This window comes from Dendropsophus ebraccatus, chromosome 9 (assembly GCF_027789765.1).
Source record: "Dendropsophus ebraccatus isolate aDenEbr1 chromosome 9, aDenEbr1.pat, whole genome shotgun sequence".
NCBI classification, from domain to species: Eukaryota; Metazoa; Chordata; class Amphibia; order Anura; family Hylidae; genus Dendropsophus; species Dendropsophus ebraccatus.
The window spans coordinates 79,610,783-79,633,857 of NC_091462.1; the positions used below are offsets into that span (position 1 = coordinate 79,610,783).

At 46.8% G+C, this 23,075-nt stretch overlaps 1 protein-coding gene across 2 annotated transcripts in view; it reads right to left on the bottom strand.

Moving 5' to 3' along the window:
• The window catches only part of LOC138801153 (multidrug resistance-associated protein 1-like), a 68,977-nt gene extending 48,722 nt beyond the window's left edge, over positions 1 to 20,255 (bottom strand). Inside the window, exons 1-3 of one of the 2 annotated variants that reach the window (XM_069983680.1) lie at positions 20,190 to 20,255; positions 15,908 to 16,211; positions 1,859 to 2,035 (exon numbers count right to left, since the gene is read on the bottom strand). In XM_069983680.1, the coding sequence (XP_069839781.1) occupies positions 1,859 to 2,035; positions 15,908 to 15,949 (219 nt within the window). In that variant the 5' untranslated portion in view covers positions 15,950 to 16,211; positions 20,190 to 20,255. Of the gene's footprint in view, positions 1 to 1,858; positions 2,036 to 15,907; positions 16,212 to 20,189 lie in introns of those variants that run through there. The other variant, XM_069983681.1, reaches the window with a different exon arrangement.
• Between the last annotated feature and the right edge of the window lie 2,820 nt (positions 20,256 to 23,075).

Below are 23,075 nucleotides of genomic sequence, written 5' to 3' on the forward strand. Positions count from 1 at the left end.
CATCCAGCTTTCCCAGCATCCTGTATGTCAGTGTAATGGAGGTCATCCAGCTTTCCCAGCATCCTGTATGTCAGTGTGATGGAGGTCATCCAGCTCTCCCAGCATCCTGTATGTCAGTGTAATGGAGGCCACTCAGCTTTGCCAGCATCCTGTATGTCAGTGTAATGGAGGTCATCCAGCTTTCCAAGCATCCTGTATGTCAGTGTAATGGAGGCCACTCAGCTTTCCCAGCATCCTGTATGTCAGTGTAATGGAGGCCACTCAGCTTTCCCAGCATCCTGTATGTCAGTGTAATGGAGGCCACTCAGCTTTGCCAGCATCCTGTATGTCAGTGTAATGGAGGTCATCCAGCTTTCCCAGCATCCTGTATGTCAGTGTGATGGAGGTCATCCAGCTCTCCCAGTATCCTGTATGTCAGTGTGATGGAGGTCATCCAGCTCTCCCAGTATCCTGTATGTCAGTGTGATGGAGGTCATCCAGCTTTCCCAGCATCCTGTATGTCAGTGTAATGGAGGTCACACAGCTTTCCCAGCATCCTGTATGTCAGTGTAATGGAGGTCACACAGCTTTCCCAGCATCCTGTATGTCAGTGTAATGGAGGTCATCCAGCTTTCCCAGTATCCTTTAGGTCAGTGTAATGGAGGTCACCCAGCTTTCCCAGCATCCTGTATGTCAGTGTAATGGAGGTCACTCAGCTTTCCCAGCATCCTGTATGTCAGTGTAATGGAGGTCACTCAGCTTTCCCAGCATCCTGTATGTCAGTGTAATGGAGGTCACACAGCTTTCCCAGCATCCTGTATGTCAGTGTAATAGAGGTCATCCAGCTTTCCCAGCATCCTGTATGTCAGTGTAATGGAGGTCACTCAGCTTTCCCAGCATCCTGTATGTCAGTGTAATGGAGGTCACTCAGCTTTCCCAGCATCCTGTATGTCAGTGTAATGGAGGTCACCCAGCTTTCCCAGCATCCTGTATGTCAGTGTAATGGAGGTCACACCATGCAGACTTTACTGCACCAAACAGCAGAATTACTACAGTTTGGGACCTTATAGGTGGGAAAAGGGGTAGGAAAATTCTGCAAGTGCGGAGCCTGAGATGTTTGTCTGGCAGGTTCTAAAGAGATAAATTGTAGCTGCAAGAAATCATCATGGAGGTCTGGGCCGGATGAAGAGGAAAAGGGAAAGTGACGCCTCAGATCAAAGAAGACGTCACCTGTGAGTCGCTGTATAATGATTTTGTATTGAGCGGAACATTATCTGTTAGGGGCTCTGCACTGCTCTATGCTGCAATACACACACTGCTTCTTCCTAGTAACCCGAATCTTGATAAAAGCCCCCCTACCTTCCATAGGGCTGAACTGAGGGGGGGGGGGGGGACGCTTTTATCAAGATTCGCCCTGTTACCAAAATGACCTAGAAACTGCCCTGGGTCAACTATCATTCTTGTGAATGCACTTACTAAGCTTTGCTCCCACTAGCCAGAATCCTTCTCCACACCGATGAGGGGCAAATACCCCGAAACAGCTGTCTGTGGATGGAAGTCCTGTCATCATTTGATTGTGGCTTATTGGAAGGTGATTTCCTTGACTGGAGACCCCCCTTGGCTTGGTTGTTCCTTCCCGGAGAAAGGCATGGCTAGTTCACTGACGTGGAGAAACATGTGATGGTGTTTCCGCAGTACTTTTGCATATACAAAACCTGTCATAAGGTGGAGTTGTTGTGCCAACATTGATGGCAAGAGGTTAAAAAACAACATCACACCATGATCAGGGGTGAAATTCACATTACATTTAAAAAGACAAAATAATTCAACATGACACAGCAGATAATTATTGACATTGTGAACTAACAAGAATACTTACAGTTTTTGCTTTGCTAAGCAGAGACAACTGGATATAGCCTCGGCCATGTTGCCTTAGATAGAAGATGTAAAACGGCGAACAGGCAAATAGGTAAAAACAGGGTATCCAGTACAGAACAGTGTTATGAAAGCACCAGGAGAAGTCAGGATTATCGGTGTGCCAGGTCTGGTTTAGATCCTGCCAAAATGAACAAACAATACATTACACTAAACAACAAATATAACCAATGAAAATTAGTGTTTACGGCCAAAGGCCATGTTCACACAACGTATGTTGTGTATAAATCACGGCCATTATTGCAATTTGCAACAACGCTGTGATTTATACAAAGCATATGTTGTATTGCAATGAATGGAATTCCGGACGGAGTGTATACACATAGTATAAGCTCCAGTCGGGATCCCTAGAAGCGCCGCAAAAAACTGAGATTGAATAGCAGCCGCAGAGAACCTGTCAGTTCATACAATAGAGCGTGCGGCTCCGGGCGCACGCTTCATTGTGTGCAGCGGCGAAATGGGATGCGGGCGCACATGGATGTGCCCACATCTCAATTCATCAGATATAAAAATCATCTGGCCGGTAGTACCGGCCGGGATGATCTTCTCTGACACCAGCCATTCTGTGACCCGGCCGGTGTCTTAAGCCAAAAAGTGCCTGCAATGTCTCAGGATAGGTGACCACCTATAACCATCACCTGTTGCAGACACCATATACAATATAACTATCAGTTAATTATTAACCATAGCAATGACAGGAGGTAAGTAGTGTAATCGTTCATTTATTGCCTCCTGTCATCATATAGCTGCTATGGCAGATATGTTGCAAATAGTGTAGATATTCCCAATTAACTAAACCAAAATTCACAACAAATCTGCAGCATGTTTGTCCATGCAAACTTATAAATATACCCATTTATCCATCTACATTATAGTCATCAGTAGGATGCCAACTTGGTTTATATATTGTGCCAACCTATACAGTTTCATGCCGGGATACTGGGAGATGACCTGTCAGTCTGTCTCTGGATGGGGCAGCACTTCTCACTTAGTGGTAGGTAAGAGCGGCTATAAGGCTCTGTATTAAGTGCTGGTTTCGGTAGTGGAATATTAGCACCAGGGCCTACTCATAGTGATAACTATGCTGGGTGAATGTACTGTATATGAGACTAATCCATAAATTCATACTAATATTTGAGATTCAGAGAAAGCTGAATTACAACTTCTAGGAAAATCACAAAGGTTCATTTATTATTTACCTTAGGATTTGTGCTTTCTTTTTAAGATAAAAAAAATACTACATATAGTAAGCAGCCCGATGCACGATTTGCTGCAGATGACAAGTGAAGTAGAATCAAAGACTATTTTATATTGCGGCTATGTAAGCAAACACACGTTTCCTGGAGAATGTGGCTTAAATTGTGGACAGCCAACAATGGATGATCTCTCCAGGGGAAACTACTCCCTGCAATTACTATAACAATTACATTTACCAGAGACATTACAAAAACACCAGTACAAGGTGGCTGACTATAAGCATACCTAACATACAAGGAAACAATCCTATTCCGCATGTTAAAAAAAAAAAAAAAAAGTGTCCTTCCCTTATGTGTTATATATCTGAAGAACCCCCTTAAAATGAAGTCCTAGGGGGAGATTTATTAAAGGGTGTAAAATATACACTGGTGTAAACTGCCCACAGCAACCAATCACAGCTTAGCTTTCAGCCTCGGTTAAATGAAAGCTGAGCTGTGATTGGTTGCTGTGGGCAGTTTACACCAGTATATATTTTACACCCTTTGATAAATCTGGGCCCTAATGTATCATAATAAATATTTTAAAGAGAACCTGTCACTATGGCTGCTGTTGGAGTGATCAGGCAGCAGCCGGAGTAACATCACCAAGAAGCTACACCCTTTAGGTTACAAACCCACTTGCCGGATCTGCAGCGAGTCTCCTTGCTGCGTTTTTGCAGCGAGACTCGCTGCAGATCCTGGCCCTATACTTTCAATAGCAGAGAAACTCGCAGCAGGGATGTACATCCCTGCTGCGATTTTGTCTGCAGCCCGCCCCATTAACCCCCCGGCCGCCGGACATTATACATTACCGGGTCCCTGTTCCTGCTTACTTCGGGGCTCCCGGTGTCTTCACGGCCCGCCCGGCCAATCAGTGCGCTGCGGCGGGGCAGCGCACTGATTGGCCAGGCGGAACGTGCCGGGAGCCGCCGAAGCAAGCAGGAGCGGGGACCTGGTAATGTATATCCTGCCCGCCCCCCTGCAGCCCCGATCGCCCCGCAGCCCCCGGCCGCACGATCGCCCCCAGCCCCGCAGCCCCCGGCCGCACGATCGCCTGCAGCCCCCGCTGGGGGCGATCGTGAGGTCGGGGGCTGCGGGCGATCGTGCGGCCGGGGGCTGGGGGCGATCGTGCGGCCGGGGGCCACGATGCTGGGGGCGATCGTGAGGTCGGGGGCTGCAGGGCTGGGGGCGATGGTGCGGCCGGGGGCTGCGGGGCTGGGGGCGATCGGGACTGCAGGGGGGCGGGCAGGATATGCATTACCAGGTCCCCGCTCCTGCTTGCTTCGGCGGCTCCCGGCACGTTCCGCCTGGAGCCCCGAAGCAAGCAGGAACAGGGACCCGGTAATGTATAATGTCCGGCGGCCGGGGGGTTAATGGGGCGGGCTGCCGGACAAAATCGCAGCAGGGATATACATCCCTGCTGCGAGTTTCTCTGCTATTGAAAGTATAGGGCCAGGATCTGCAGCGAGTCTCGCTGCAAAAACGCAGCAAGGAGACTCGCTGCAGATCCGGCAAGTGGGTTTGTAACCTTAAAGTCACTTTATCTATTCAATTTACCAAAGGCAACATAATTGCAGGTTGTTGAACTGTTAGCCTGTTAAAATGAGAACTAAGGCCCCCTTCACACGTCCGGAAAAAACACCCGGGTTTCCTATCAGGAAATCCGGATGGATTTCCGGACGCATAGACTTTCATTGGACACAGACACCCTTCCGGAATTTTCCGGAAGGGTGTCCGTTCCGGAAAATAGGACCGGATTTTTTAGAACCGGTCCTATTTTCGTCCAGAAATCCGGCCCGGACGCCCCCATAGGAGTCTATGGGAGCGCCCAGGCCCCGGACGCTTTCCTGATGCACATCAGGAAAGCGTCCGGAGTTCCACTCACCTTCCGCCTCTGCCCCGGCCTTCTGCTGCCTCTTCCTCCGCATCCTTGTCTGCAGGTACCCCCACTCGCGGCACCCCCGCACCCCCCCGCTGCCACTCGCGGCCCCCCCGCACCCCCCCGCGGCCAATCGCGGCACCCCCGAACCCTCCCCCCCCCCTTCCCACGGCCACTCGCGGCACCCACCCCCCCGGCGGCCAGGAGACCAGGACAGGTGAGATTAAAACTCCCATCATGCCCTGCTGACAGGCCATGATGGGAGTTGTACCTCTGCAGCCTGTGGCCATCTAGGTTGCAGAAGTACAACTCCCACCATGCCTTGCTGACAGGCCATGATGGGAGTTGTAGTTCTGCAGCCTGTGGCCATCCAGGTTGCAGAAGTACAACTCCCACCATGCCTTGCTGACAAGTCATGATGGGAGTTGTACTTCTGCAGCCTGTGGCCATCCAGGTTGCAGAAGTACAACTCCCACCATGCCTTGCTGACAGGCCATGATGGGAGTTGTAGTTCTGCAGCCTGTGGCCATCCAGGTTGCAGAAGTACAACTCCCACCATGCCTTGCTGACAGGCCATGATGGGAGTTGTAGTTCTGCAGCCTGTGGCCATCCAGGTTGCAGAAGTACAACTCCCACCATGCCTTGCTGACAGGTCATGATGGGAGTTGTACTTCTGCAGCCTGTGGCCATCCAGGTTGCAGAAGTACAACTCCCATCATGTACTGCAACCTGGGTGAACACAGACTGCAGAAGTACAACTTCCATCATGACCTGTCAGCCAAGCATGATGGGAGTTGTAATTCTGCAAGCTGTGACCATCCAGTTTGCAGAAATACATGTCCTATTTTTCTTCTCATCAGGAAATCCTGAAGGTTTTTCCTGATGGTTTCCTGAAGGTAAAAACGGATTACTGTCAGGAAATCCTGATACTTTCCTGATGACATTTAAGGCCTCCTGATCAGGATTTCCTGACAGTAAAAACTGACACGGACGTGTGAATGGGGCCTAACAGGGCTTAGGGAACATATATTACACCATGCTCATTCTGCAAACATCAGCAGACACAAGCCGTTTCCCAACCGGATATAAAATGGCATTTGCTGACGGAATACAGGCTGCCATAAAAAGACAAAAGTCCTTCCAGCACTGAACATATGACTGACAGCTGTACTCCCATAGCAACGACTGAGATCTGAAAAACTGCAAGTCTTTGTTGTTTAGAAAGCCCCTACACAGCAGTTTTGTTTGGCGTTTTTTACGCCCCCCAAAAAAAGCACATGGCCTTTTTTATGCAGTTGCATTTTTTCTGGTGTTTTTTACTTTATGTGTAAACGTGTTTTTTGTTTGTTTTTTTTTAACTTTGGGTGTTTTTTTGCTTGGCGTTTTTACCTGAACATGGACTTCACTGCTGAAGTCAGTGTTCCAGTCAAAATGTTGACCCTAATGCACCCACTCCAGAAGGGAAAGTGTTAACCTCTTAAGGACATAGGACGTATGCGTACGTCATATGTCCTCACTTGCACTTCAAAGCGGGGCCGCGCGGCGGCCCCGCTTTGAGGTGCCGCGATCCCGGGTGCCGCGAGTAGCCCGGGACCGCTGCTATTAGCGGGCACGGTCTGATCGCCGTGGCCCGCTAATTAGCTAATCGGAGGCAGCTGTCAAAGTTGATAGCTGCCTCCGATTACCGGAGGCAACGTTTCCCTGGGGTCTAGTGGGGGAGATCGCTCCTCCGGGACCTTCTCCCGGAGGAGCGATCTCCGTTACTGATGCCGGCCGGGGACGCGTCCAAGATGGCGCCGTCCTCGGCTCGGCACTCGTTCGTTTTCGGCTGCAGCAGCCGAAAGCAAACGAGTGCCGATCTCATGGATCTCTGCAGCATATCTATGCTGCAGAGATCTCAATGAGAGATCACAGTGTATATACTAGAAGTCCCCCAGGGGGGCTTCTAGTATATGTGTAAAAAAAAAAAAAAAAAGTGTTGTTAATAGTAAAAAGCCCCCTCCCCTAATAAAAGTCTGAATCACCCCCCTTTTTCCAGGTTTTAAATAAAAGTAAACAAATAAATAAATAAATAAACATGTTTGCTATCGCCGCGTGCGTAATCGCCCGAACTATTAATTAATCACATTCCTGATCTCGTACGGTAAACGGCGTCAGCGCAAAAAAATCCCAAAGTGCAAAATTGCGCATTTTTGGTCGCATCAAATCCAGAAAAAATGTAATATAAAGCGATCAAAAAGTCGTATATGCGCAATCAAGGTACCGATAGAAAGATCACATCATGGCGCAAAAAATTACACCTCGCACAGCCCCATAGACCAAAGGATAAAAGTGCTATAAGCCTGGGAATGGAGCGATTTTAAGGCACGTATATTGGTTAACAACGGTTTGAATTTTTTACAGGCCATCAGATACAATATAAGTTATACGTGTTATATATCGTTTTAATCGTAACGACTTGAGGAACATGCATAACAAGTCAGTTTTACCACAGGGCGAATGGCGTAAAAACACATTTCCCCCAAATAAAAGAAATGCGTTTTTTTTTTAAATTTCACCACACTTTGAATTTTTTTCTGGTTTCGCAGTGTACTTTATGCAAAAATTCAGCCTGTAATTGCAAAGTACAATTAGTGAAGCACAAAATAAGGGGTCATGTGGGTCTCTAGGTGGAAAAATGCAAGCGCTATGACCTTTTAAACACAAGGAGGAAAAACCGAAAACGTAAAAACGAAAATGGGCCATGTCCTTAACCCCTTAAGGACAGAGCCTGAAATGGCCTTAAGGACCGGAGCAAATTTTATGAATTTGACCAGTGTCACTTTATTCATTAATAACTTCGGGATGCTTTTACCTATCCGGCTGATTCTGAGATTGTTTTCTCGTGACATATTGTACTTCACATTTCTTGTAAATTGGAGTCGATACTTATAACGAATCTTTATGAAAAAACCCAAAATAGCGTGAAAAATTGTGAAAAAATGCATTTTTTCCAACTTTAAAACTTTTCTGCTTATACAGAAAATGGTTATACCACATAAATTATATATTAAATAGCATTAGCAACATGTCTACTTTATGTTGGCGGCATTTATTAAACTATATTTCATTTTTTTTAGACAATAGGAAGCTTAAAACATTAGCAGCAAATTTCCAAATTTTCAGTAAAATTTCAAAATCAGATATTTTTAGGGAACTGTTCAGGTTTAAAGTGTATTTGAGGGGACTGTGTGTTAGAAAGCCTCACGAAGCACCCCATTTCAGAAACTGCACCCCCTAAACTCTGCAAAAGCACATCCAGAAAGTTTTTTAACCCTTTAGGGGAGTCACAGAAATAAAAGCTAAGTGTGTAAGAAATTTGAAAATTTTAATTTTCTGTGCAGAGATTTTATTGTAATCCAATATTTTTCATAATTATAAACCTATTACCAGAGAAATGCACCCCAATATTGATTGCCCCATTTCTGCAGTTTATAGAAATACCCCATATGTGGCCCTATTGCGCTATTTGACGCAACCACAAGCCTCAGATATAAGGGAGCGCCTAGTGAATTTCAATGGCTCCGTTATTTTTGGTCATTTTTGACTGTACCACTTCAGGTTGGCAGAGGCTCTGGGGTGCCAAAACCTAAAAAACACCCCTAAAGGGACACCATTTAGAAAACTACACCCCTCAAGGAATGTAACAAGGGGTGCGGTGAGCATCTGGACCCCACAGGTGCTTCACAGATTTTCCAAACAATATGGCTTGAAAAAAGACTAAAGTATTTTTTACACTAAAATGTTGTTCTAGCCTTCAATTTTTCATTTTCACAAAGGGATAAAAGGAAAAAAAAAACACAAAACATGTAGCACAGTTTCTCCCGAGTACGGAAATACCCCACATGTGGACATAAAGTGCCAAGCGGGCGCAGGACGAGCCTCCAAAGGGAAGGAGCGCCAATTGGCTTTTGGAAGCTGGATTTCACTGGAATGGATTTCAAGGGCCATGTCGCATTTACAGAGCCCTCGTGCTGCCAAGACACTGGAAACCCCCCACAAGTGACCCCATTCTGGAAACTACACCCCTCAAGGAATCTAACAAGGGGTGCAGTGAGCATATGGACCCCACTGGTGACGGGCACAAATGTGGAAAAATGTGACGTGAAAGTGAAAATTTTCATTTTTTCACTTTCATGGCACAAATGTGCCCGTCATCCAGGGGTCCATATCCTCACTGCACCCCTTGTTAGATTCCTTGAGGGGTGTAGTTTCCAGAATGGGGTCACTTGTGGGGGGTTTACAGTGTTTTGGCAGCACAAGGGCTCTGTAAATGCGACATGGCGTTCATCATCCATTCTAGCCAAATCCAACCTCTAAAATCCAAATGGCGCTCCTTCCCTTCGGAGGCTTGCCCTGCACCCACATGGCGCTTTATGTCCACATGTGGGGTATTTACGGACTCGGGGGAAATTGCTCTACACATTTTGTGTGTTTTTTTCTCTTTTAACCCCTTGTGAAAATGATAAATTCAAGGCTAGACCAACATTATAGTGTAAAAAATTTAATATTTCATTTTCACGCCACATTGTTCCACATTTGTGCCCGTCACCAGTGGGGTCCATATGCTGACTACACCCCTTGTTACATTCCTTGAGGGGTGTAGTTTCCATAATAGGGTCACTTGTGGGGGGTTTAACTGTCTTGGCAACACAGGGGCCTTTTGAATGCAACATGGCCCCTCGAAATCCATTCCATCCAAATCCAGCCTTCAAAAACCAAATGGCGCACCTTCCCTTCGGAGGCTTACCCTGCACCCGCATGGCGCTTTATGTCCACATGTGGGGTATTTCCGTACTCAGGGGAAATTGCTCTACACATTGTGTTTTTTTTTATCTTTTAACCCCTTGTGAAAATGAAAAAATCAAGACAAGATCAATGATTTAGAGTAAAAATTTTAAAAAAATTACACTAAATGTTGGTCTAGCCTTGATTTTTTTCCATTTCCACAAGGGGTTAAAAAAGAAAATGAACACAAAACGTGTAGGGTAGTTTCCCCTGAGTACGAAAATACCCCACATGTGGACATAATTTGCCATATGGGCACAGGGCAAGTCACCAAAAGGACAGAGCGCCATTTAGAGGCTGGAATGGGGGATGGAGGCCATGTCGCAATTACAAAGCTCCTGTGCTGCCAGAACAGTAGAAACCCCCGACAAGTGACCCCATTCTGGAAACTACACCCCATAAGGAATCTAACAAGGGGTGCAGTGAGCATATGGACCCCACTAGTGATGGGCACATGTGTAGGACATGTGCCGTGAAAATAAAAAATACCATTTTTTTCATTTTCACGTCCCAAATGTGGCCGTCACCAGGGGGCCATATACCCGCTGCCCCACTTGTTAGATTCCTTATGGGGTGTAGTTTCCAGAATGGGGTCACTTGTGGGGGGTTTCTACTGTCCTGGCCGCACAGAGGCTTTGTAATTGCATCATGGCCTCCTCTAATGGGAATGGCGGCCATACCTACTTAGCTGGGGAAAAGGGACAATTCTAATTTATTTGGGGGTATTAGGCCAATTATTAGTTTATAAGGTTGGAAAATGACAGGTGTCCATCAAATTCAACCTGTGTTGATCCAGAGGAAGGCAAAAACCCCTCGTGAGGCAGACGACAGTAGCCTCATCACAGGGGAAAAATTCCTTCCCGACTCCATAATGGCGATCAGAATAATCCCTGGATCAACGTGACCCCTGAAATAGGAATAAGGGACAGAATTTAGATATTGTAGAACCCCAATGACGTGTAGTGCGCCTTGGAGCGATCCAGTATGCAGAGGCCGGGGGGATCAGGACAGGCGTCACACTGGAAATGGTGTCCTTCCTGATCCCCCTGTTACACCACACTCTGCACTTCTTCTGGGGTCTCCCTTTCTCCAGTGTGGGGGACGTCACCTGGAAAATGTCCTGGTGCGATACGGGGTCCTTCATATCCAGAAGCGCTGGGTCCGCTCCATGGCTGCTAAATATTAGGGCTCTATTACTACTTCTGATATGTTCGGATCGTGCCGCAAGCTACAGTAGCTCGGGCAGCGAGGGACCGGAAGAGGGGGTGCTGGTATAAAGGTTATCCCCGTACGGGTGGTGGTGACCTTTATCCAGCAGTGGGAAGATCAGTTCCCGGACGATCTCCCCACTAACTCCGAGGATGGGGGGGGGGGGCATCTGGCGGCTGGATTCGAGTGTCCCTTCCTTCATACACTCTAAGGGTACGTGCACACTGCGGAATCGCGAAGGATAACCCTTTGTGCATTCCGCAGTTGGCACCCGCCGGCGGACTGATGCAGGCGCACGTCTCCGTCCGTGTCGTAGACTCCATTCTATGCACGGGCGGATTCCGCTCTGCGTCCAACGTGTTGATGGAATGACGGATAATGGAATCCGCCCATGCATAGGATAGAGTCTATGACACAGGCGGAGACGCGCCCCTGCATCAGTCCGCCGGCGGGTGCCAGCTGCGGAATGCACGAAGGGTTATCCTTCGCCATTCCGCAGTGTGCACGTACCCTAAATCTGTAAGTGTACCCTGAGGTACTCTCACAGAGTTTGTAGAATTTCACGCCATACCGTCATCTCTTATTGGGACGGTACTGGCGGAAAAGACGTGTCTGGGGGGCAGCGTACGCTACGCTACTCCCAGACACGTCACTGGATGATGAGGAGGATGAGGATGAATGGAGGAAAGAAGGATCCCCCCAATTCATCCTCACTGGCTGTTTCGGTGTCGGAGGCAATAATAATGTATGCGTCCGACACCGAAAACACCCTGGGGGCCATCTTTATATGGGGATTGGTATATGGGGTATATGGGGTATGTAGTGGTGTAGTGTAAAACTTTATTCAATGTAGTGTGGTGTAATGTAGTGTTTTTTTACGTGTTTTTTACAGTAAGTATACAAAAAAAACCTACGCCAAAAATGGTGTTGCTGATGAATGCCGCACTTATGTTCGGCACTTATAAGCAGACCGTGGCAGTAGGATATAAAAAAAAAAACACCCTACGCCAAAAAGGAGGAGTTGCTGATTAGCAGCGCACTTTCGTGCGATGCTGATCAACACTCAGCGGCGATAGGGTGCGGAAAATAGAAAAAAAAAAAATTGGGAAAAAAATTTTTTTTTTTACTACATTCTGAACATCCCTGTAGTGGCTGATACGTGTATTACACTTATCAGCCGCTAGGGGGCAGCAGAGCGCAAGATCCGAAAATAGACGACGCTGGAGCCGGAAAAATACGAAAATAGACGACGCTGGAGCCGGAAAGAGACGATCGGGACTCACGGAAGAAGCCGAAGTCCCAACAAGAGGAAGTGGACGCCGGGAACCCGGAAGACGCCGATCAGGACCCCGGGACAGGTGAGTAATGTACAAATACCTGCTCCGGACCCCTCAGCTACCTAGCTGAGGGGTCCGGAGCAGGTATTTATTACTTGTGGGGACTTTGATCGCCGTGAACGGCCGGCTGGCTGGCCGGCCGTTCACGGCGATCGGGACGGTGGTACCGTGACCACCATTACTTTTTACAGTAATGGCGGTCGGTGCCGTCCTCGGACAGCACCGACCGCCATTTTTTTCCGGGTCATCGGGCCACCGATGGCTCGGAAAGGTTCCGATCGCCGCTATGGGCTTATCAGCCAATAGCGGCGATCGTCGGCATGGGGGGGGTTAACAACCCTCCATGCCGACAGGGAGAGATGGCCTGCTATGTATTATAGCAGGCTATCTCCCCCGATCGGGACCCGGCCGGCCGCGGCGCCCGTTTAAAGGGATGACGTACCGGCACGTCATGGGTCCTTAAGTGACAGTGATCCATGACGTGCCGGTACGTCATGGGTCCTTAAGAGGTTAAAGAGAACCAATCATGGCCGAAATTCAAACATTTTTTTTTTGCTAATTAGCTGTACATTTAAATTTTATTAATATTTGCAAATACACTTAATTATTTTTTTAACTGTATTTTTTAGATATACACACTTTACTTTCCTGTCTCGCGCCGGCTCTTTTCAAAAGAGCCGGCGCGAGACAGGAAGCTCCCGTCATGCAGAGTGGCAGCAATGCCGGGGGCGCCGCCATATTGATGACGTCACTGTGCGTTCCACCGCTGGAACGCAAGTGACTAAATTAAGATGGCGGCGCCCGGCAGCGGACAAAAGGATTGGGTAAAGTATAAGATACAGACTGCAAAGGCAGTCTGTATCTTCATAAATAGACAAAATGAAGATACAGACTGCCTTTGCAGTCTGTATCTTATACTTTACCTCATCCTCTTGTTCCGTACAGCAAGGCCGGCCGCCGCCATCTTGAATACGTCACTTGCGTTCCAGCGGTGGAACGCAAAGTGACGTCATCAAGATGGCGACACCGGCCTTGCTCCACCGGAACAAGTGGATTAGGTAAAGTATAAGATACAGCCTGCAAATGCAGTCTGTATCTTCATAAATAGACTTCATAAAGATACAGACTGCATTTGCAGTCTGTATCTTATACTTTACCTACTCCTTTGTTCCGGTGCAGTAATGCCGGGGCGCCGTCATCTTGATGACGTCACGCTGGAACGCACGTGCGTTCCAGCGTGACGTCATCAAGATGGCGGCGCCCCGGCATTACTACACCGAAGAAGAGGATTAGGTAAAGAATAAGATACAGACTGCAAAGGCAGTCTGTATCTTCAGGAATAGACTTAGGGAGAGAGGACCTTTAATAATAGGGACAGTGATTTTTAGGTGATAGGTTCTCTTTAAAGGGTTAAAGGGTTAAAGCGTAACTGTCATGTTTTTTTTTATTGCAGAAAACAGTAGTATAAGCGATTTTAAGAAACTCTGTAATAGGTCTCATCAGCCAAAAAAGCCTCCTTCTGTACTCAAGAAGCAATCTCCCAGCCTCCCCCCCTGACTTCTTATCTGTGCATTATCAGGCAAACACGTCTTCATTACAGAGAAGCCAGTGAAGACGGGCTCTGCTCTCTCCATTGTAAGCCTATGAAGGGGGGAGGGTCTGAGGGAGATGAGGGAGCAGGAAGAGGTGACATGAAGGTCAGCTGTTTGTAGACTCTCTGGGCACCTAAAACGCTGTATTCAGGTTTCAGAAAGGTTAGTGCTTATCTATGAACTTACTGAGAGAAGATTGCAGGGTGTTGTGCTGTGCAGGACTGCTCCGTGCTCAGTCACTCCTAACAGCCCCTCCCCTCTCCATAGCCACATAATGGACACAGAAATCCTGCTTCATTTGATGTGAGGGGGGAGGCTGGGAGATTGCTTTTTCAGTACAGAAGGAAACTCTTTTAGTACATAAAACCTATTACAGAGTTTCTTAAAATCGCTTGTACTGTTGATATTTAAGGTTTCAGAAAAATGACCCTGAAATGACAGTTACGCTTTAAGTTCCCTTCCTTGCTGGGATAGGTGCAGTACTGGGGGGGAGAAGGGAGGCCCTATTCATACTCACCATAGAGGTCTTCTTTCTTCAACAGAGCCTGGCACACTGAGTTACAAGTGTGCCAGGCTCTGGCTATTCAAATCTGAAGACAGCAAATATCACTGCATCTGTAATTAGATGCTGAGAGCCGGGGAACTGTACAGATATGCGCCACACTGTAATGACAGAGCCGTGCGGCTAATTTATTACAGCGCGGCACATATCTGTACACTTCCCCAGCTCCCAGCATCTTATCACAGATGCTTCCCGGGCTGGGGGAGAAGTCCGTTACAGGCATTCCATGTCCGTGTTTTGTGCGGAACACAGAACGTGTGAATGCAGCCTAACAATCTTTGCCATGGAAATCATTTGGTACACGCTGACAACTACTCTGTCTGTGGATATATATATATATATATATATATATATATATATATATAAAATCCGGAATAACGTACTGGCATATAATCATACAATAAAAATAACAAAATGCAAAAGAAAAAAAAATGCAACTACAAAAAAAGTAAAATGCAAAAATTTTAATCTGGCAATCCTGTAACATGTACAATAAAATTCCCCCCCCTCCCCTTCCAAACGGAGTCCTAATGCAAAGGGAGGAAAACAAACTTTCTTCTGAAGGGAGCGATCTGTCCAGCTATTCTATTTCGTATATATATATTTCATATACAGTGGTACCTTGGTTTAAGAGTAACTTGGTTTAAGAGCTTTTTGGTTTACGAGCTCAGAGTGTTTCAAAATTGTGACTTGGTTTAAGAGCATTGCTTTGGTTTAAGAGCTCCCTGTACTGGGTGGGAGGGCGAGTGGAGGAGGGGAATGGTCTGCATAGTGTGGTCTACAACACTGTACTCTGACCCAGGAACACTGTACACTGTACTCTGACCTTACCTTCCAAATCATAGCAGATCCACTTCAGGCTGGGGCTCACATCAGGGAACAGGACTGTGGAGGTAATCTCTTCATAGCTGTAACCCCTCTCTCCCTGGACAGAGAGTGCTGCATGTATGTGCCCACATATGTCCTGCTCATTCCTTCATGCTCCCTGCAGTCTCTGTCAGCCCTTGTGTTTCCCATCCTCTCCATTACTGTACATTAACTTATAATATCACATATTCAGCTGTTTCTAAATGTTTGTTTCATCTGTTTTACATGTTATTCAGAATAATAAATCATTATATTTGGGGTGTGGAACCAATTGTCTGCATATCAATGATTTCTTATGGGAAAATTTGCTTTGGTTTAGCACAGCCCCGGAACGAATTATGCTCGTAATCCAAGGCACCACTGTATTCTGTTCTATTTCAGACTTTATACAGATAATCTTCGGGACGTTACCTAGGCTCTAAATTACTTTTATTTTATTTTTTTTAAATAAAAAATTCTATGCAAAAAAAATCAACCAAACTTACCCAGAATTTTTGAGATCCACCAAGTTTGCAGAGCCACTTCATTCTGGCAGGAGGTAGGGCGCCACTGGACACAATCACAGACAACCAAGCTGCTATAATCACGCTGCCCGAACACCGGCCATGATACTGAACAACTGGTTTCTGACCAAGGAATCCAGTGTTTTCTGGTGCACGGAGATCTCATCTATAAAGCTGCCTGTAATTTAGACTTTCCAACATTCCAACATCTTCCTTTCATTGTTCAAATCCATTTAAGAAATTTCCTTTTCATTCCATTAACCAGCCCAGCAATGCCAATCACACCCTGCAAGAGAGACGCAGCTATTCACTGTAATAAGCACTGTTCCAGATGGAGGAAGGCAAGACGAGGTGTTGACATCTAACCCCTGTGGATGCCTTCCTGTACTCAGCTATACATTTATGAATGTATTCAGATTGTAAGAAGATAATCCAATCTATTAATAGTAATAAGTAATTTGGTGTATCCTCCATTTTGTGCATTCTATGTATACAGTACAGTCATGTTCCATCATATTAAAATTAGATGATATATTAATGTTTTATTATAGCTTTCACTTACAGTGACACCCACACCGTCACAGGTTATACAAGGTTCTTATAATTAGAAGCTTTCATCATCCACAACCTCGCTTTGCCTGCTGCATGGTTTCCAATGAGCCTAGCCATGAGATAAGAGATGAGCGAATCGCTCAGCTAAACTAAGCAAAGCGCTTTGATCTGCGCTCCGCTCATCGTGCCGCCGGCCTTTCAGCGCTGCCGGGGGAAAGCAATCCTGGGATACTGGGAGAAGTTTCCCAGGATTGGATCCAGCTTTTCCCAGCATGCTGGGAGGAGTGACAGGGAGCGGAGAAGCACTGAAAGGCCGGCGGCATGATGAGCAGGGCGCAGATCAAATGAAGCCCTTCACTTAGATGAACGATTCGCTCATCTTTACATTAGATCTATTAAAGTACTATTCATTACTGTGAGTCTCAAAGTCCCAAATTCTGGGTTTCACTCGATCTAGGAGGAGTCTTTGACTGGGGAAATATGCCAAGCTAAGAATCGCTCCAAAATGAAGGACTTCCCATCTGCAGACAGCTGTTTTGGGCTACCTGCCCCTCTTCAGTGCAGAGCAGTGTGTTGGTTGGACAACAATTTGTCTAAGTGGTGTGAAAGCTCTTTTAATAGCCTTTCTTCCCAGAATTTCTAGTGTAGCAGGAATAGCCTTTAAAGCAACTCTGGGGGTCCGTTCGGCAGGTGATGCAGTTATTGTCCTAAAAAATACTTTTAAACTTGCAGCCCTGTGTCAAATTGGCGTGGTCTAGAGTGTGACACAACACAGATCCAACACAACACAACACAGATCCAACACATGTGCAGTGTTCTTACAGGTGATGAATAGGAGAATACCATCCCGGAGGATTGCTAATGATGAAGAGGGCGGGGAGGAAGGGCGGTGCAAGCCTAATGCACACACACTCTAGGCCACCACAATTTGACACAGGGCTGCAAGATTAAAAGTAGTTTTTTAGGACAATAACTGCATCACCTGCTGAACGGACCCCAGGACAGATCTTGGATTAAAAGCAGCTATAAGAAGGTACAAGCAGTTTGTTGGGGGCAGATTGTGGACTCTCCTTAAAGAGAACCTATCATCTAAATTTCACTGTCCCTAATATTAAAGTATATCTTTCCCTAAGTCTATCTATGAAGATACAGACTGCCTTTGCAGTCTGTATCTTATGCCTTACCTACTCTTTCGTTTCTGTGTAAGCAAGGTCGGGCGCCGCTATCTTGATGACTTCATTTGCGTTCCACCGCTGGAACGCAAGTTGCGTCATCAAGATGGCGGCGCCCGGCCTTGCTGCACAGAACAGAGTAAGTAAAGTAGAAGATACAGACTGTAAAGGCAGTCTGTATCTTCATGAAGTCTATTTATGAAGATACAGACTGCCTTTACAGTATGTATCTTCTACGTAACTTGCGTTCCAGCGGTGGAATGCAAGGACGTAATCAAGATGGCGGTGCCGGCCCTGCTGCACCGGCACAGAGTAGTAGGTAAGGCATAAGATACAGACTGCAAAGGCAGTCTGTATCTTCATAAATACACTCCATGAAGATACAGACTGCCTTAACAGTCTTATACTTTACCTAATCCGCTTGTTTGGTGTAGCTAGGCCAGGGGGGCCGCCATCTTGAAGACGTAACTTGCGTTCCAGCGGTGGAATGCAAGTGACATCATCAAGATGGTGGGCCCGCCGGCCTTGCTGCCGCTCTGCATGATGGAAGTTTCCTGTCTTGCGCCGGTTCTTTTGAAAAGAGGCGTCGCAAGGCAGGAAAGTAAAACAGGAATATTTAAAAAACGCAGCTGTAAAATTAATTAATTCTATTTACAAATGTTGTTAAAATCAGGATTTACATCTAATTAGGGAATAAAAAAAAAATTCATTTTCGCCCGTGATTGGTTCTTTTTAAGGAGAACTAGTATCTTTTTGATCAACGTCGGTAGTCCTCTCACTAGTCAGCCAACACCACAAGTTGTTTCTTTTGGAGAGATAGTTTGGCTTGGCATATTTCCCCAGTCAATGTTCTAAAACTCTTAAAACCACTTTGTCTTAGTGGTGTGAGAGCTATTTGCACTGTACATATAACACTTCAACCAACCATTGGCCAAACCAGTCATAGGCCACACATGCAAGCATACAATAAAATGGTGATGTCACAACCCAACTCCCAGGGCTGTGCGGACTGTGGCTTCTGGAGAGGGTGATGGCAGAGGGATGCTCAGTGTCCCTCCAGTGCTCTGTGTCCCTCAGTGTCCCCCTGCCATCATCCTCTCCAGCAGCCACAGCCCGCACAGCTCTGGGGGGTCGGGTCGTGACATTACCATTTTATCCAGAAAGTGAAGCCTTGATGCAGTAGTAAATGCAGGGAAAAAGGCACTTTATGGGTAGCTTCACACACACCGTATCGCAGTGAATTTTCTGCTGCGGAAACGCAACAGATTTGATGTAAATAACTGAACACAGCATCAAATCTGCACCATCAAATCTGCTGCAGATCTGTCGTGTGTGTTAGCAACCTATAATCATTTCCTGTAATAGATGTATATTGGTGATCTGTATAACTTTTGCCACAAATGTCTGATAAGTGTGGCCCAAGATATGAATACTAAAGGGCCGCTTGTCCTCTCTGGTCTGGGTGAATCTGCTGGAGGTTATCTGGACACTGGAAACAGTGGAAAATTATCTGAAATCTACAGTATGTGTATGTATGGCCCTCAACACAATTTGTTTTTTGTCAGAAATTAGTGATCAGCTGATCACTGGCTCCACTGCGCACATTGATATCTTTCTGATTCCATGGATTATCGGCCGTTTAATGGGGTCTTTAGGATAGATTCACAAGCGAAATGTATTGTTGCAGACATGTACGTCCAATGCATCTGAACGTTCACAAATCCCACACAGAGACGCAGAAATGCATGCAACTAAATCTGCTACATATATATCAAACCTAACGGTGCGTTTACACAGAGAGATTTATCTGCCGGATTTCCTAAATCAAAGCCAGGAATGGATTGGAAAAGAGGAGCAATCTCAGTCTTTCCTTTATGACCTGTTCTCTGTTTATAATCTGTTCCTGGCTTTGGCTTCAAAAGTCTGTCAGATAAATCTCTCTGTGTAAACGCACCATAAGACGTCCTCAAAGTCTGCCATCAACCACATACCATATAACTTATATATGGTACTGTCACACAGCATCTGAGGACCAGCAATGGGATCATCTGGTAATTTTTTGCTTTGATTTGAAAACTGCAGAAAATCAAAAATTCAGGTTTTACACAATTTTCTCAATGCCAACCTCCCAGCAAGTCACACGATTTCCTCCGAAGCGCGACGTCTCTGCGATCAGCCCATTCACAATGGTATTCATGTCACAGGTAGCTCACACACATCCCATCTGTGTCCCTGTGTAGCACTAGCCTAGCTGGTCTCCAAGACAGAGAGCCCCTTTAAGACATGACTGACACCATTACTGACACCTCCCCAGGCACATGGAAAGTTGTGTAGCTGTGCAGTAAGTAGGGAGATTCTCCTCAGGGAAGCAGATGCTGACAGACACTTGCACAGCCCTCTCTCCTAGTACCTGTCATCTGTCAGTGGCAGGGCAGCCTCTTGCAGTAGTTCCTCAGTGGCTGTCACTGCACGGAGGACACATCACCTGCAGCTAGATAGCGGTATATGGAGTTATATAGCAGTAAGGAGCTTATACATACAGTGCGGTGCAGGCAGGATCCTGGCAGCGGTCACCACAGCGGAGTATCATATCATTTATACAGCAGCTGCCAGAGGGAAAGAGGAGGAGGAGACCTGAGATAGAGGGAAGGAGGAGGAGACCTAGGATAGAGGGAAGTACGAGGGCTGGGCGGGGACTGCATGACAGGGGGAGGAGCCGCCAGAGCTGGACGTACAAGATGCCTCCTGTGCTACAGAGAGGGCGCGGAGCACGTGACCGCCCGCACTGCCGCGGCTACTTTGTATAAGAACAGCTCGTACGTGAAGGATTCCGGCTGCTGTATATGAGGGATAGTTTATATACGGAGGCGTGTGGCCGGTGTAGAGGAGGGATACCTTATATACGGTGTAGGTACAGGCTCTACCTCCGCTCACCTCTCTATTAGTAATTTATGAGGTGATGCGCGGGAAGGCGGCCACAGCCGCCCAGCGTACCGGATAGGGTTACATGGAGAGAGGACGCTGCTCTGTGATGTTCTCCCCAGCTAAATTATAGTTCTGTTTCTCTACTTTTATGTTCACAGAGTAAAAAAGCAGGAATTTAAAGCTTTTCCAAGCTCCTGAACAGCAGAGGGCTGTAACAGCTCCTCCGCTTCCCTTATGGTACTTTTACACGGAGCGATAATTCGCCCGATTGCACGATTAACGCTTTTGAATAAGCAATGTTTTTTTTTTTATAATGATCAGCGTTTAGACGTAACGATTCATCGTACAGAAAAATCGTTATGCGATCGTTTTGCGATCGCTTAAGCCTATCTCACACATAGGTGAAATCGTTGAAAGACTGTTTACACGGAACGATCTGCGAATTTTTTGTGAACGATCAACGACGATTTCTGAACATGTTGAAAGATCAAAAGGAACGATTTATCGCTCGCTGCGTTTTTACGAATATAGTTCAAATTCGATCGTTATCGTCCAAAAAGGAACGATAAATCGTTCCTTGTAAAAGGACCATTAGTGCTGATTATCAATCAAACAGGGATTTAGATGGAAGGGGGAGAGAGGAGGCATTCCGGCTTGCTGCACTTTAGGAGCATGGGAAAAGGCCCTATTCCACGGAACGAATATCGGCCGATAATCGTCCCGTGGAATAGAAGGCAACAATCAGCCGAGATCGTTGCATTCCTTTGTTTTTCAACATGTTGAAAAACAAGCGACTGATATAGCAGTGATATGCTGGCGTAGCTCCGTGGAATAGGAGCGGCGGCAGCAGGCCACCACTACCCTACCCTCTATGGGCTGCCCGGACTATCTAGCGATCACTCCGGCAGCCTCCCTGCGGCCCCTCCCGTACTCACCTGCCCACTGCTGCCACGTGGAATAGCGCGCTGACAGGAGAGTCCGATGCCCATAAAGAATGACGGAGCATCGGACTCCCCATTCATTCTCTATGAGCGTCGGACTCTCCTGTAAGCGCACACCGGGCTTCGGGAGATATCTCCGTGACCTGACCGGTTCCTAAAGCGGGACCCGGCGGGATCAGGTCAGTATAGGGGGCTGTAACGGGGGGTCGGGAGCCTGTCACCCCGTGACGGGGGGGGGGGGGGGGGGACAGGTCCTCTTTAACCCTTTAGGTGAGTCACAGAAATAAAAGCTAAGTGTGTAAGAAAATTGAAAATTCCAATTTTCTTTGCAGAAATTATATTGTGATCCAATATCTTTCATAATAGAAAACCTATTTCCAGAGAAATGCACCACAATTTTTATTGCCCCGTTTATGCAGTTTATAGAAATATATGATATGTGGCCCTATTGCGCTATTTGACTCAACCACAAGCCTCAGATACAAAGGAGCGCCTACTGAATTTTTAAGCCTCCATTACAATTGGCAAATTTTCAAAGTACCACTCCTGGTTGGCAGAGGCTCTGGGGTGCCAAAACCTGACAAACACCCCTAAAGTGAGACCATTTAGGAAACTGCACCCCTCGGGGAATGTAACAAGGGGTATAGTGGGCATATGGACACCACTGGTGGCAGACACAAATGTGGAACAATGTGCTGTGAAAATGAAAAATTTATTATTTTTTATGTGCTGCTGATCTCCCTGTTATTGGAGGCAGCACGGGGTGGGAGGCGCCGGGCTACTCCCATCATCTCCTTCACCGATTCTGGCAAGCAGAGGAGATGATGGGAGTAGTATTAAAGATAGCCCGTGAGGGACCCCCCTTGCTCTCATGGATAGTAAAGGTCCCATGACCCTGATTAAGGATAACCCATCCTTCCCGCTGGGTCTTTCCTCACCCTTTTTGGGGGTACCCAAAGACTCTCCTCTCCGTTTCCATCAAGTACTCAAACAGGGTGCAGTCTTGCCTTTATCCGATCTCCAGTCTCCATACACACAGCTAGGCATTCATTTGAATACATGCAGCTACAGCATTTTTTCACCTCTCTATCTCGTACTCACAAATTACATAAGAGCTTAACTGACTTTGAACGGTTATGTGTCGCGCCCACCTGCCCTCCGCATGCCATCTCTCTCATCTACCACATCCTATTATCTTTTCGCTCCCAACCTCTGCCTTCCTTTTGCTCTGCATGGGAGGCGGAGCTGGGGAAATGCTTTTCCCAAGCACAATGGTTGAAAGCTTTCTACCTTTCACATAAAGCGGTGCTGGCATGCAAAGCGCAAGAAACCAGCTATAAAATCATTTCCCGTTGGTACAGGGTCCCAGCAGCACTCCACAAATGGTACCCGACGGTCCCTGACGAGTGTTGGCGATGTGGGGGTGCAGGTGGTAACATGACACATATCTGGTGGGGCTGCCCAAAATTACATGGTTTCTGGACCACAGTATTACGGCTCATTCACACGATACAGGAATTTCCATCCCTGGCACACCTGAAGCTGTGCTTTTATTTATAT